A 14672-nucleotide genomic window follows, 5' to 3' on the forward strand; every position below is an offset into this window, starting at 1 on the left:
AGGAAAGATACACGTATATGTACGGACGGAGCGCGTGACGCATAGCAATGGCTACCTAGTAAAGCTTAACTGCTAAGCTTACGACTCGAGCCTACTGTAGCTGTATCGTCATTCATTCGACCTAAATTGTGTCTCATATTACAATGGACCAACTTTGTTTCGATTTGGAGGTGCGGCCAAAACTTTTCTCTCCCCTTGAATTTCGAGTCTCAAATTTCAGGTGCGGCTTAGATTCGAGTAAATACGGTACTTCATGTGGTCCGAAGATAACACTTCCTGTGAGTTATATTTAACTCACTTTGTAGTCAAGGTGTTTTTATGAAGGCAAAGAGTACGTGGTACACAAATAGAATAGCTAATTCATAGGATGAAATTAAAACCATATGGTCAGTCATGAAGGAAGTGTCCGGTCACCAGCGCAAGGTCGACAGTATAAAGTCAATTCATAGTAAAAATATTTCTGTTACTGATAAGTCAGATTTATGTGCAGTATTTAACAATCACTTCCTGAGCATTGCTGGTGAATTAAATAAAAACTTAGTTACTACAAGGTATCATATAACTCTCTCAGAAAACGTCTTTCTGAGACTATTGTCTGAAATACTCCTCTATGATACTCACAAGGGGTAGATTGAGTCCATAATTAAATCACTGAAGACTAACGACTCTCATGGATATGATGGGGTACCTAGCAGAATATTGAAGTACTGTGATGCACATGTTAGCCATGTACTTAGCCATATTTATAATTTTTTCCTTTAAGAATGATCTGCTTCCTGAATGATTACAGTATTCAGTAGTAAAGCTGGTTTATAAAAAGGGAGCAAGAGATAATGTAGACAATTCTAGACCTACTTCTGTGCCATCAGTGTGTGCTAAAGTTATTGAAAAGGCTGTATATGTAAAGATAATTGATCATTTTATTTCACATAATTAGCTATCAAATGTACAGTTTGGTTTTAGAAGTGGTTTAACAACTGAAAGTGCTATATTCTCTTTTCCCTGTGAGGTAGCAGATGGGTTACACAAAAGCTTGCAAACACTAGGCATCTGTTTTGATTTAACTAAGGCGTTTGATTGTTTTCATCACAAAATATTGCTCCAAAAGTTGGACCATTATGGAATACAGGGAGTAGCTCACAATTGATTTATCTTTCACTTTAACAACAAACCCCAGTAGGTCACACTATCCACAGTGTTGAGAATGGGTGTGATGTGGGGTCTGAGTGTAGCACAGTTAAATGAGGGGTGCCCCAGCGTTCGGTGCTGGCACAATTCTAGTTCTTCATTTATATAAATCATATGCCATCTAGTATTACAGGTGATTCTAAAATATTTCAGTTTGCTGATGACACTAGCTTTGTAGTAAAGGATGTGTGCAACTTTGACACTGTTATAGATAGTGCAATTCATGACATAAGTTCATGCGTTGTAGAAAATAAGCTAATGCTAAATCACAGTAAGACTCAGTTATCACAGTTTTTCACACACAGTTCTACAAAACCCGATGTTTCAACTTCGTAGAATGGGCATGTGATTCGTGAAACTGAACGTTTCAAATCTCTAGGCATTCAGAGAGATAGTAAACTATCATGGAAAGCTCATATTCAGGATCTTATTCAAAGACATAATGCTACCATTTTTGCTATTGGAACGGTATCTGAAGTAAGTGATAGTAGTGAAAAGTAGACTGCTTTGCCAATCTTCATTCGCTTATGATGTATGGTATTATATTTTGGGGTAACTCTTCCCATTCTCAAAGTATATTTTTGGCCCATAAGCTGGCGGTTTGGGGAATAAATGGTGTAAGTTTGTGAACATCTTGTCGACCCGTGTTCATTAGTGTGGGTGTTCTGACATTGGCCTCTCAATATATATACATTCTTTGCTGTCATATCTTGTTGCTAATATCAGCGTATTCCCAAAAATTAGCAGTTTTCACTCAGTTAATACTAGGCAGAAATCCAATCTGCATTTGGAACCCACTTCCTAGACTCTTGTGCAGAAAGGTGTGCAGTTTACTGCTGCATCAATTTTTATTAAGGTACCACAAGAATTCAAAAATTTTAGCAGTAATCCACGCACTTTCAAATCAAAACTGAAGAGTTTTCTCATGGGTCACACCTTCTGTTTTTTGAGGAGTTCCTTGAAAAATTAAGCTGATTCCTGTGTTGCATTGTTGACTGCATTTACATCAACTTGTGGTTTGTCTTTTATTGGGTTCATAAATATTTTATTTTATCTCTTATTTTATGTTGGTATTTCATGTACTGACATGTTCCATGAACTTGGAGATTTGCTCACCAATTTGGTCCCCTGGAACTAGATGTGTAAAATTAAAACATAAAATAAAAACAACAACAAGGACTAGATTTGAACTATTCTTGCATACAAGATATGACTGTGGTGTTGTTTTTGTCCCAAGTGTACAAGCCACTCAATTAAGACATTATAAAATGGCTGAAACAAGAAAGCACTGAAAGTTCTTGTACAGAGAAGGTTAGTCTGCCTTCATACTAGAAGGAGGAAGGTATTGATGGTCTGCCTTCATACTACAATGCGGAAGTTAACCCCTTGGATGCTGTGCATTTTGCAAGAAGTGTGGGGGATTCCACACAAGAAAGCACAATCTGGGACTGCTTCAAGAAAGTATGCTTTCATCAGATACTTACAGATGATGTCATGCCAGAGAATAAAAGATTTGTTGCTGAACAGTGGCAGCAAATATTGCGATTAGAAGAGAGCAGTGACTACTTCAGCTTCAAAGCATATGTTGAATGGGGGTGTTGCTGCCTTCTGTCTGTCCATGACAATTTATTAAGTCTTGCAGGAACAGATGACAGAAAACAAGAATAAAGGGAAGATGGGATGAACTAAAACCTTTGCCAGTTTGTACAATATCAAAAGCTATTGAAGCAATAGACACAGTTAAGCGTTAGTGTTGAGTTTTGAAGTTGACAAGTAAGTGGTGAACATATTAACTAAGATGGACAAAACAATATTAAAAATAGGGTAAAATAAACAGCTATTGATATATTTATGAAGCATCTGCGAAGTCAGGGCTGGATTCAGTATAATTAAGCTAAAATGAATGATAGATTAATAGTTGGTTAAAATGACAATCCCTATTCAGGTACCAAGTGTGATGTCCCGAACATGTTTTCGAAGGGTGCATTTTGCATTACAGTTTGTTGACATAACATGTCGGGAAGTGTGGCATTAAGAGATCACATATTTCCCAAATATGGTATCCACAATTCTGCATTTTCACTGATGAGAAAATCAAATCATTATCAAATTAGTGTCCCCCTCCCTACCACCACCACCACCACCACCACCACCACCACCACCACTGCACACTGTGATCGTCAAAATATGTGTTCCCTTCAAAAATGTGCTAACAAGACACCACTGAACAAGTATAGCAGAGAACATTAGCAAAATTTCTTTAATTGATTTTATAATAATTCCTTAAGACACAATGCTACCAATAGTAGCGCATTTGGGTGACAAATGTAAAAACTTCATCCTACATCATGATTTACACTGATAAGCCAGATCACTGTGACCACTTACTTAATAACTTGTCGGTCTGTCTTTGTAATAAAATACATAACTGATTCTGCACATCAGGGATCCAACAGTTTATCGGTAGGTTTATGGAGGTATGTGGCATCACTTGTCCATGCACAGGCCATGTAATTCGCTTAAATTATATTCTGCTTATTTGCATACGCGGTGATGGCACCCAATCGTGACCCAGATTCTAACGGTTTGGCAACAAGAGAAGCAGTGCAAAACTGGATTGTGCACTTTCCTTTTCTCTTATTACAACTGACTTACTTGAAACGTTCAGCTGATCCTCTTCTGTGGATACGTGGCTACGTCGATCTCCACAACTTCTTCTCCGAAGAAATAATGCTGGTTAGAGGGATTAAAAAAAAACTCTCTCTCTCTCTCTCTCTCTCTCTCTCTGCTCTTGAAATAACTAGGTGCTCTCATAATACTTTCAGTTCTGTTCTGGTATATTTCCATTTCCACAAGTCTCACATAAGTATATAAATTCTTGCAAGTCAGTTGCTTCTTTAATCATCAGATACAATTAAGTATATTTACAGTGTGGTGAGTTTAATAACCACCAGAAATTCAAAGACAGTTCTTGCTTCTAGCAAGTCTAACACCTGAATTAAGAGTCTCTAGTCAAATCATATTTCATTTGTTCCTAACAACTACAATCATTACACCAACAAGGAATAACGCGTGCGTGCTCCTTGTACATCACATACAGCTTCTATGGCACAAGTGGCGAACACTTGTCTGCACCGATCGACCTCCACGATTCCAGTATTCTCCTGATACACGTCCATCCTGCACGCACAAAAACCGTTGGCGTGGTAGACACATCTCCACTCTCCCACATTCATACTTAAAATATCGAGTGTTCGAGATGGTGGAAGACCAAGTGTCTCTAGAATTTACCCCAAAATTCTCTAGGCACTACATATCCCTCCCCTTAGCTCCAACACGCGGTATTTTATACATATTCATTATGTACATTAATGTCTCCCATAATGCTAATTCACTTTTTAATTAGTGTACATTATATTTCTTTTAGTAATTGTGTACTTAATATCTAGCTCTTCTTTCTTTGTTTTGAGAATAACTATCTGAGCATTTCACCTACTATTGGAGTTAGTACTTTTGTGTCTAGGAACCGTGCGGACAACATTCTTGATTTCCAATCACAAACTCCAGGTGTCATAGACACTTAATTATAATTTTCTTTATTCTACTTCTCTGTACTGCTTTTTCTTTAGTACATATTAGTTTACTTATCTACCGTAGCTTGTAGTCTGGAGAAACTCTGGGAAAATGAGAGCGTTCTTTCTGACACTCGTAAACATAAAACTTAACAATGCTAGTGGAATAGAGAATCCAAATTTACCAGAATAATCTCTGCAAAATTTTGTGACTTTTGTTACAATACTGTCCTTCCCCTCTAGGAACATTACCTATACCTTACATACGAGCTGATCGTATGAGTACCCTTTCTCCTTCTGTTTTGGCAGGTATGCCCCTTTTTAACTCCTATTTTCCTATGGTGCAGGTCAATCCCCTCCTTGGTGCCCCTGTCCGCGCAGTATAGGTCAGCCTTTCTTAGGTCCGCCTACCTGCCCTTTTATATCCAATACATGCTGGGTGCGCCCTCCTTATCTTTCCTGAGTAGGTCTCATGGTTCATTACCCTCGTTTACATCTTTATGTACACTAAAATTGAATATTGTCTGGAAACTAAATCTGTTTCACACTTAACACTCACTTCTTAATACTTCATTTAATCCCCTAGAGTCCTCCATTACTCTTCCACTCCTAGGCTTCCATTATGCACCACATATATATTATTCAATATATCATATATTTACTTATGCTATACTTGTCCCACTATCCTACAAATCGTCAGAACAATGTTCGACTGACATTCCTGAATAATTATCACAATTAGTTCCTCCCTGGCTTATGCTCATTAGTTCCTCCTTGGCTTATGCTAATTAGTTTCTCCTTGGCTTTTGCTCTCCTTAACTACTCACACTTCCTTCTTATGTATCCATAATGTGGAATTATCATAGTATTTATATCCTTATGTACATATCCTTATAGAGTCGTCATTGTTCTTATACATATATTTCCTATATATACATATTAATAAATACCTACATGATAGTTTTCTCAAGTAACTAGGCGATGTAGAACCATCACAATAAACAGCCATGTGTGCATATTTCTCTATGTGCACATTCTTTCCCCCTACAACACTTGATGGTTCTTACATCAATTTTATCTGTACTTTCATTGTTTGCGTCTTCGTGTTTCATCATGTGTATGTGTAAGTGTGTCTGTGTATCCTGATTCTTCGGCCTACTTATATGAAATAAGTTGAAGGTTATTGGAAACCACAGAAAATAAGGACGACTTTAGCAACAGAAGTATATGAATATGTAAAGAGGGAAAGATAGACCGGTACTCAGATGAGAAGTAAGAAAGGAAAAAGTAGAAAAGGTTGCTAAGATTGAAGAAGAGAAAGAAGATAGCCCCAAAGACAGGAAACCCTTCCCATCCCCCTTCCCCAAGATCCCTACTTCGCTGGTACTTTAGTGAGAAGCCGGAGGAGGTATGGTGTTAAACGTCTCCTACAGAATGGACATTCTCACCTTCACCTTTGAAGTCCCCAAAGAAAAATCTTAGCAACTTGTATGGAACGGCAAATGGTGAAGAATCAGTTACACTTGTCTATGAGGATTGTCTGAAAGATGTGGTGTGTATTTGGTGTTAGTTATGCTTGTACTTACCACCAACGTCTTCCAAAACTAATACAAACACTCCCCTTTACATCACATTTCATAAAAGGTATAAAATGTTCTATAAAAATAGAAAATTATACACTACAATCAAATAGTTGTTCAGCTAATCACTTTACACTATATTTCATACACACATAAAATACTCTGTTCAGTTTATGTCGTCTAGACATCACTCGGTTTAACTAGTATCATCATATTATACCTTTCACTCAAATAATATTTTATTTGTTTCATTTCATGACTAGAGATCACTGTTCATCTGTGATTCTCTTTTAAGTTTTCTACTTTACTGTCATATCCGATTTTCTATGTACTAAAATTATAGGATAGTTTAAGAATTCAAGAATAGATTACAGAATAGTTCAATTGAAGGAAATTTGGTGCAGGAAAAAATAGCACAGAAGAGACATCTAAAACAACTAGGATCTGACGGTCATCACTCTGCCCATTAACACAGAACGTTAACGTCCCTGGGAGACAGAAATTTGGTGCAGGAAAAAATAGCACAGAAGAAACATCTAAAACAACTAGGATCTGACGGTCATCACTCTGCCCATTAACACAGAACGTTAACGTCCCTGGGAGACAGATGTGATTCTGCCCGGATCCCATGGATCTGATATTAACATCACTTGAGCAATTGCAAACCAGTACTTCTTGTTAAATTTTGTGTGAAAGTCTCCCCATAGCAAAACAATCACCTCTTTACTAGGTAACACAATATCAGGTAGAGTTATTCTGTTCTCTGCTCTATCCTGGATAAGTTTGAATTCTTTCCATAAATTATCTATGCCTCTCTTAGTATCATTAAGTTCGGAAGATAAAATTGGAGACACGTTGTCGGAGGTTACTCTCGCGGCAACTTTTCTGTCTATCATCTCTTCTACCTGTTCATCCACATTACTGATATTTATTATGTCTGAAGTGGCTAGTTTCTCTTTAAAATTTCTTTCTACATTATCAACTTAAATAGTGTGTTAACGCCTGCAATTTGCGATTGGACTATTGGTAATAATTTATCCTGTTTCTCAACACTCTCCTTTAAGGTGTGTAATCTATGTTTACAGCATCAAACGTAACCTTACAGCCACTTTGAAATGATCCTAGTTTTTTGCTCAATTCAGACTCTACGCTATTACATTCATGTTCAATATCAAATTCTAGTTTATTTGCCAAATCCTAAAATTGGTTACTCTGTGTCTGACTAAAGTCAGTGAACGGCTGATTGACGTGACTACTTAAAGAGCTAGTTAATTCATCCTTCAAATCTATTTTAAGATTTTCCACTTTTAGTGGTTAAAATGTCAAATTCAGTCTTCAGATTTCCCATGCCTTCACACAACTGGCTAAATTCCTTATTTTGTTTGTCTACTTTTGCCTTTAACAATCATAAAGCTTTATTCTGACTGTCCAATTTATTATTTACTTGAGTATTCACTGTGTCTATTTCTCTACTTGAATTAGCCCTCTGTGCATCAAGCTTTTCACTTTAAGTGGCACTTCGTGCTTCTTGTTTTTCTCTTAAACTCACACTCAGTTCATTTCTCAAAGAAGCATTTTGAGCATTTGACTCTGTTTTCTGGTCATCAAACTTAGCATTCAACTCTTTTCTTAAAGAAGCAATTTGAGCATTTACAGCTGCTGAATCTGCGTGCTGGGCTTCAATTAAATTCACTATTTCAGACATAACTGGCATTTCCCTAATCACTTTAATAGCTGTGGCTGGTTCTGCTAGTTGCTGTTTGTGATCCATGTTCTTTCTAGTTTTAGATCTAGTGATCATTAAAAAAATACACCTCTAAGCATAATAACTATACTAACAGTCTATTATTGAACAGTGTCCTTAACTTTACATTCGAATAATTATTGTCTTTTGCTCACCCAGTGTAGAGTCTTAGGCTGCGTTAGTGAACAGGTGTGGAATCGGCGCTGGTGAACAGCATGGGTGCCGGCAGCGTCAAAGGTTAGTTTCAGCATCGGTGTCGGTGAACAGATTTGTAGTCAGCACCAGTGAGCAGCAGTTGGTATCAACTGCTGGTTACTGCATCCACACCCCCGCGATCTGTATGAGGGCTGCTTACTCTCCACACTGGATCCTTGTTGTCGAATGGATCTTGTCGTAACTCTTCTTAGTCTAAACAGTTGAGATTTTCCTTACTTCTTCTTTTTGTCTGGTATTCATCCACTTTCACCCACTTTGCCGTTTATGCAGAATCCAACTCTGCGAAACAATTTCTCCGAACCCTCTGTTCTGTGAAGAGTCGTGGATGTGCAACCATTTAGCACCTAGTGGTAGTTTCACTGTCCTTCTACATGTTTCCATAGATAGTCATGACAGTAGCATGTGTACATTCGACCAGCTTTGCCGTTTTCAAGATACTCGTTGATAGGCTCTGTGTAATAATAATCTGCCCTTTGTCAAAGTCATTTTTCTCGTTGGATTTCCCCGTTTGCGCCCATATCTTCACTAGGATGATCCCCCATCCATGTCTGTTCCACTTGCGTACTTTGTTACCGAATCATGTGGCTGCAGCCCCAGCAGGCGGCATCCAATGTCGTTGTGGGCAGTGGTCATAATGTTTTGGCTGTTCAGTGTATATATTTTCTGGAAGGCAGATTTTCGGGGCAAGAAATTGAGGAAAAAGGAATGCTGCACCCAGCACAGATTTAGAAACATTTAATCTGAAGTGCCTCAGTCATTGCTTGTCTCTCTTCTTCTAGTGAATTACATTTGCACTCCTCTATGAGTTATCCCTCTCACACACAATTCTAAATGACTTTTCATTTCTCTTGTGACAGCACCTTAAATTTTTATCTCATCTTCATTTTAACTAGAGAAGTTCTACCAAAGTGCATAAAACTTTTTGTGAGTTAATTTAGTGTCTATGTGAGCCTTTCTGTTGTGTGTAGTTAGCGCATATATGAGATATATATCTAAGAAATTATCATTTTTGCCACAGACATTGCACCAGCAGGTGTTACAAGAAAGACCTATGTTTTACAAATATGTTGAGAACATATGGCCTACACATCAAAAGAGATGCAAGAATATACATCCAGAAATAAAGAAGTATGTGGATACAGTATGGAAGGTAATGTTCATTTTATATTTTAAATTGAGAGTGTATGCATTAACATTTAGTTACTTTGAATGCTGTGCCAGACTGTTGTGCCTAAGTGTGTATTCTCCCGATATTTGTTTTCTTCAGCCTTAGATATTTCGAATTGTTAATATCATTTTAGTATATGTAATACAAACTTTCTTTCTTTCTTTGTTTCTTTTGTGTTTCTGTCTTATTGTTGTAAATTCAGTTCTGATGATTCTGTTTCTATACATTTTTGAAATCCACCCTCTTTTGAGCTTATCCTCCATTATTCTCTATGTATTATCATTGATTCTTGAATGATATTAACTTCTTTCTTGAATCTGAAATTGTTGCTCTCTATTGTAGGTAATCTGTAATAGCCCACGTTCTTCTATTGTAATGTATTTTATGTTACACTAATTTGTTATATGTATGTCCCCGCCATAGCTCGAGAACACCTAAAACAATATCATCTAAACAAGATGCACATACAAGGAAGTCCCCAACAAAAACAGATAGCACAGAATAAGCTCAATTTTAAAATATGGATATCTTTGCGAGTTCAGAAGTTAATGAAATTAAAGACAATAGAATCTGAAGATATGATAGAGACAATTACGACCACAGTCATAAAAAAATAGGCATTGTTTGAAAACGGTATGTCCTTCCTTATTCATGTGCAATTAGTACTGTCACCCAAAATAGAAGTTAACCTATTGTTGTATGTTCTATGCTTATTTGTCACCAATATATAAGTAGGAGTTTCAGTGAAGTGAAGTGATTAAAGTAGAGAGGAGTGGAACAGTATGTGCACTGGACAAGGGCAAAAAGTTTTTTTTTTTTTTACTCGCTCTGCAGCAGGCAAAAGCCACAGTGTTCTCAGTATCCAGATCATTCCTACAAGCTGTTGTCCTCTCCTCCCTAGCCTTTATGCTTTCACAGAGCACCTGCTTTTGACATAATTTCGCGAAGTTAATTTATTCTGACTTGCGGTTGGAAACTCTGGAGTGCTCGGAGTGATTAAAACTGAACGTGTTGCACATATGGCTTACTGTACAGGAAGATATGGCTTACTGTATAGGAAGAAATATTGTCAGAGTAAAACACTTTTAACACCCTTAGGCAGTGTCCTAAGCGAGCAACAGAAGCGAGTGACAGCTCGTGGCAGCTTCAGGCAACAAAACACAACCGCAGGTGTAGTTACGGAAGTGTCCTATGTGAGCGGCATCTGTGTCGCTGCATGTCTCCCCCTGCAACTTGCGATGTTTGAATTCAAATGTGTTTGAATCTTGTCACTGCAGCATGCGGGACACAGAGTGACAGCCATGTGTCTTCTTGGCAAAGCAGTGGAGCAGACATGACGGCAGCTGTGAATTACTTAACATCTGATTTTTAAGAAAACAATTCAGTGAAAAAATTTGATTCTTCCGCAACCTATAGCTTGATAACCTTAAATGATGAAGGTCAGAATTTATTTTCGTTATTCATCATGGTTACGTTGCTGCACGAAATTGAGTACATGGCTCCACGAAATTTTTAAGAATTTGTAGAGGTAAAATCACATTGTGTAGACTTTCCATATAGTTCATTTAAGGCCATACATTATTGCGCATGAAATGTAACCAATATATCTAAATTGTATTTAAAGTTGAGGCCGGAATGATCTGTCTTTTCGTTCTTGTAATATTGCTTGTTATATCCGCGGATGAGTCGCTCGCGGCGCGTCTGAACCTTTCCTACGCTTTGGGAATCAAGTGGTCCTAAAAATCATCATATGGCATAAAAGGTTCAAGATATCGAAATGATGAATTTTGGGAATGACAGCACGCAGAAAGGACTATTTTATCATATGATTAACACTCGGTACGTTTTTGTAAACACATGAACAGAGTGAAAACAAGATTCCCTATAACTTACACCATGAGGTATTGTCCAAATTTTCATAGCCAAACAAAGGGAGAGAAACAGGTAAACGGGGTATCAAAGTGACCAGCATGAGGTCTAGTTTGGCATGAAAATATTTAACTTCTTGAAAGTAATCAGGGTAATGAACAAAAACTTAATTAATAAGCTGAGGAAAAATTGAAATATTTCACGAAAAGCTGCTGTAAATGAAGTTTCAAAAATGTCATCTGTTCAAGACCTAGCTATTTTGCACTTAAAGAGATACATTGGTGTGGTATTTGAATGTCAAAAAGACTTCCTTCGAATCAAGTACGTTAGGAAGGCAAACGAGGGGTCGGTAAGAGCATGCTTTCCGAATAATACTTGAAGTTCAAAAATGGAAGAAATCAGTCAGATATTTTATGAAATGATTTGTGTAAAAGAAATAAGTGGATCGGAGAACCGTTCCATGTGCCTTTGTATGATGCTCAAAATCATGAACAGAAAATGAGGTGCACCAAACATTTCCCTAATATTTTTTATGCCATACTTTTAGACAGATCATTACACAAAACGTTTGACTTTCTTTTCAAAAATTTTGTAAGCTTTACTTTTACAGACTATTTAGAGTAATTGAAATGCTTGGTCATAACACTGACTGCTGATGGATTGCGTTCGCAACATCAAATATCTGTAAAATTTCATAGTTCATTGTAATTTATTAGGAATTAAATGTGTGTGATATACTGGGATAGGTGTGAAGATCAAGTTCTTTGGGAAGACCTTAAAAATATACGTAGCGATGCAGTGTAAACGGTGTACATAAAACTTAGTACACAGAATCATAACTGAGTCAGTAAAAATATTAGAATCGCAGGGAATCGAACCCAGAACCTTTTCCTTACATGTAATTATTAATTACGCTACCCCTACACGACAGCTAGCTACTGTCTAGTGGTATCAATCTGTGCGCTTATGTTAGTATTTAGCGTAGTCAGTCATGTAATAGTCATTCCTCCGCATTTATTGGCTGTTAAAAGTGCTTGATCATGTAAAATAGAAAAAAAATAAGAATAAGAAAGAAAAAAAAAAAAAAACATTCATATGTAATTTATTGATGAGATAGTCGAATGCTCCTCTGCTCATTCACGTGTATTCGAAGAACTTGTCTGGTGATCTTTGTAGTTGACGATACTTATGAAATTCTCCATGGAGATTCCTCCCTTTGTAAATTTCATGCATAGCATTCCTTTTCACTTTATTTTCTTAAGTAAACCTAACTCTGTAGCCTTACTCTCCAGCTACAGTAATCTACACGTTAAGGACGCCGTTTTATAGAAACAGCTGATTGGTGCGAGCAGCCATTTTGTAGCGTGACATGGTCGCTCGCACACAGGACACCCAAGGTTTTCGCCCGATGTTGCTGCTTGTCGCTGGAGTGTCGCGTATCCAGAAGTGTCTCGCTTCTGTCGCTCATGTAGGACATGGCCTTAGTTGTCAGAGTTGGCGTATAAAAGTCGTAACATGTAAGCATAACTCTTGAGTGGCTCATTGAGTGCAGTGGCACGTTGGAAGATATCAGAATCATTTTCAGGATGCATGCACGTGTGTGAGAATGAAGAGGCTGACATATTAAAATAATTGAAACCAAGCTACATACATTAGTGTTTAAACCATTGTTTTTGGGTTTGCAAGACTGTTTGGAGATAATCGTGGTGACATTTAACCCCTAGAGGTGGGGCTGATAGTAGGAAAGGGGGACACTTACCGCATAACTTTGAATACTTCTAGTAATTTCAACCATATTTGGTACAGGTATATATCTGAAAAAGAAAATTACTTGAGGCAAGGGCATCCGCAGCACACCTGAGAATGGAAATAGAAGCTTGTGACATAGAGGGATAACTCGTATCGACAGTTTTATGTTACTTGCTCAAGAGTGGGTTTACTCTAAAATTTGTTTATTCTTGTTCCTGGAGGGGAAACTGAAAATATTGCATATCATCAAGTCTCGTGTTAGTTTAATATTTCAATGCATTTTTAAAAGATTTTGTTTTATAATTTATGTGCTATAGTTTTAAGTTTAAAAATACAAATGAAAATAGTTTGTATATTTTCTGTACATAAATTTAATTCATTTTCCTATCTACTGGCCAATGCTGGATAATCAGCTAGTTCTGATGTAAGTTACAATATAATGAAAAGGCTTCAGCTGCCAGAGACTGGTCACGTGTGTGTGGGTGGGTGGGAGGGGGGGGCACGAGTGCGCGCACGTGTGTGCGTGTGCATGTTGTCCATTTTTGACAAAGTCCTTGTTGGCCGAAAGCTAACATTCCGACTGTATTTTTGGTGTGCCTTTCTGCGACTCAGCAGATCCGCTATATGGTGAGTAGCAATTATGCTTTTCATTATATTGCTACATTCCAACCTGGATTTTCCATTGTCTGTTGTAAGTTACAAAGATAAGATTAAATTCTGATTTTAAATGAAGACCTTTGTTGAAAATTGAAAATACTTGTAATTTAGACTAATATAAATTCAAGGACAGTAACAAATAAAAATTTCCAATAAAGCTTTCAGTAGGCTAGCTGTGGTAAAAAGAAAAGGTGCTAATTTCAGCATCAGTGTCTTAAATGAAAGTGTCTTGCACTTTGTCAAATAATTGAAATTTTGAATTGTCACTAAGAAAGTGTTCAACAAAATAATTCCACTAAAAACAAGTTTTATAAACTTGGTGAAATCCGATATCAGAGTAGCAGAGATTTCTTTGTACTAGAACAAAGTAAATCTCTTTGGGCTTTGATGTAAAGTTTGAATGACCTACAGAATTTTGAAAAGTTTTGGCAATGGACGTAGCAAATACATGATTGTCACACATACTGTGGTGGGGCCACAGTGGCAGACCGTTGTGGCTCCAAGGATGGACATGGTTCAGATGTGTTGCTACTTATTGAATCTTGTTTTGTTTATGTGTCTGTCTGCGACTGAAACTATCTGTTACACATTGTTAATGTGTGACTACTCTTACTTCATCCGTTGTATGTATTCCATGTAGTACTTTCCAATTTTTCATAGTTTTATGTTGTACATGGAGTATAGGTGTAGTGATATTTAACTGCTTTAAAAATAACTTAGAAATGCTAATACAGCAGAGTCCTGCTAATATGAACCTCGGTAATGTGAAAATTTGGATAATCTTAACATGCAAAATGTTTGTCTAAGTATGGAAAACTGTGTGGAAAAATGCTGTACGTACACACCATTTTAATTTACACAGTACAGTAAACATGTATTAGAAAAATTGGCAAGAAAACATTAGGTTTAAACAATGCATAACAATGAAA

General features: G+C 37.1%; 1 protein-coding gene across 1 annotated transcript in view; it reads left to right on the forward strand.

Moving 5' to 3' along the window:
• LOC124619863 (little elongation complex subunit 2-like) overlaps window positions 1–14672 on the forward strand; it is a 218188-nt gene that overhangs the window by 73254 nt on the left and 130262 nt on the right. Inside the window, exon 4 of the mRNA XM_047146481.1 lies at window positions 9319–9450. Coding sequence (XP_047002437.1) covers window positions 9319–9450 — 132 coding nt within the window. The remainder of the gene's footprint in view (window positions 1–9318; window positions 9451–14672) is intronic.

Source organism: Schistocerca americana, chromosome 6 (genome assembly GCF_021461395.2).
Source record: "Schistocerca americana isolate TAMUIC-IGC-003095 chromosome 6, iqSchAmer2.1, whole genome shotgun sequence".
NCBI classification, from domain to species: Eukaryota; Metazoa; Arthropoda; class Insecta; order Orthoptera; family Acrididae; genus Schistocerca; species Schistocerca americana.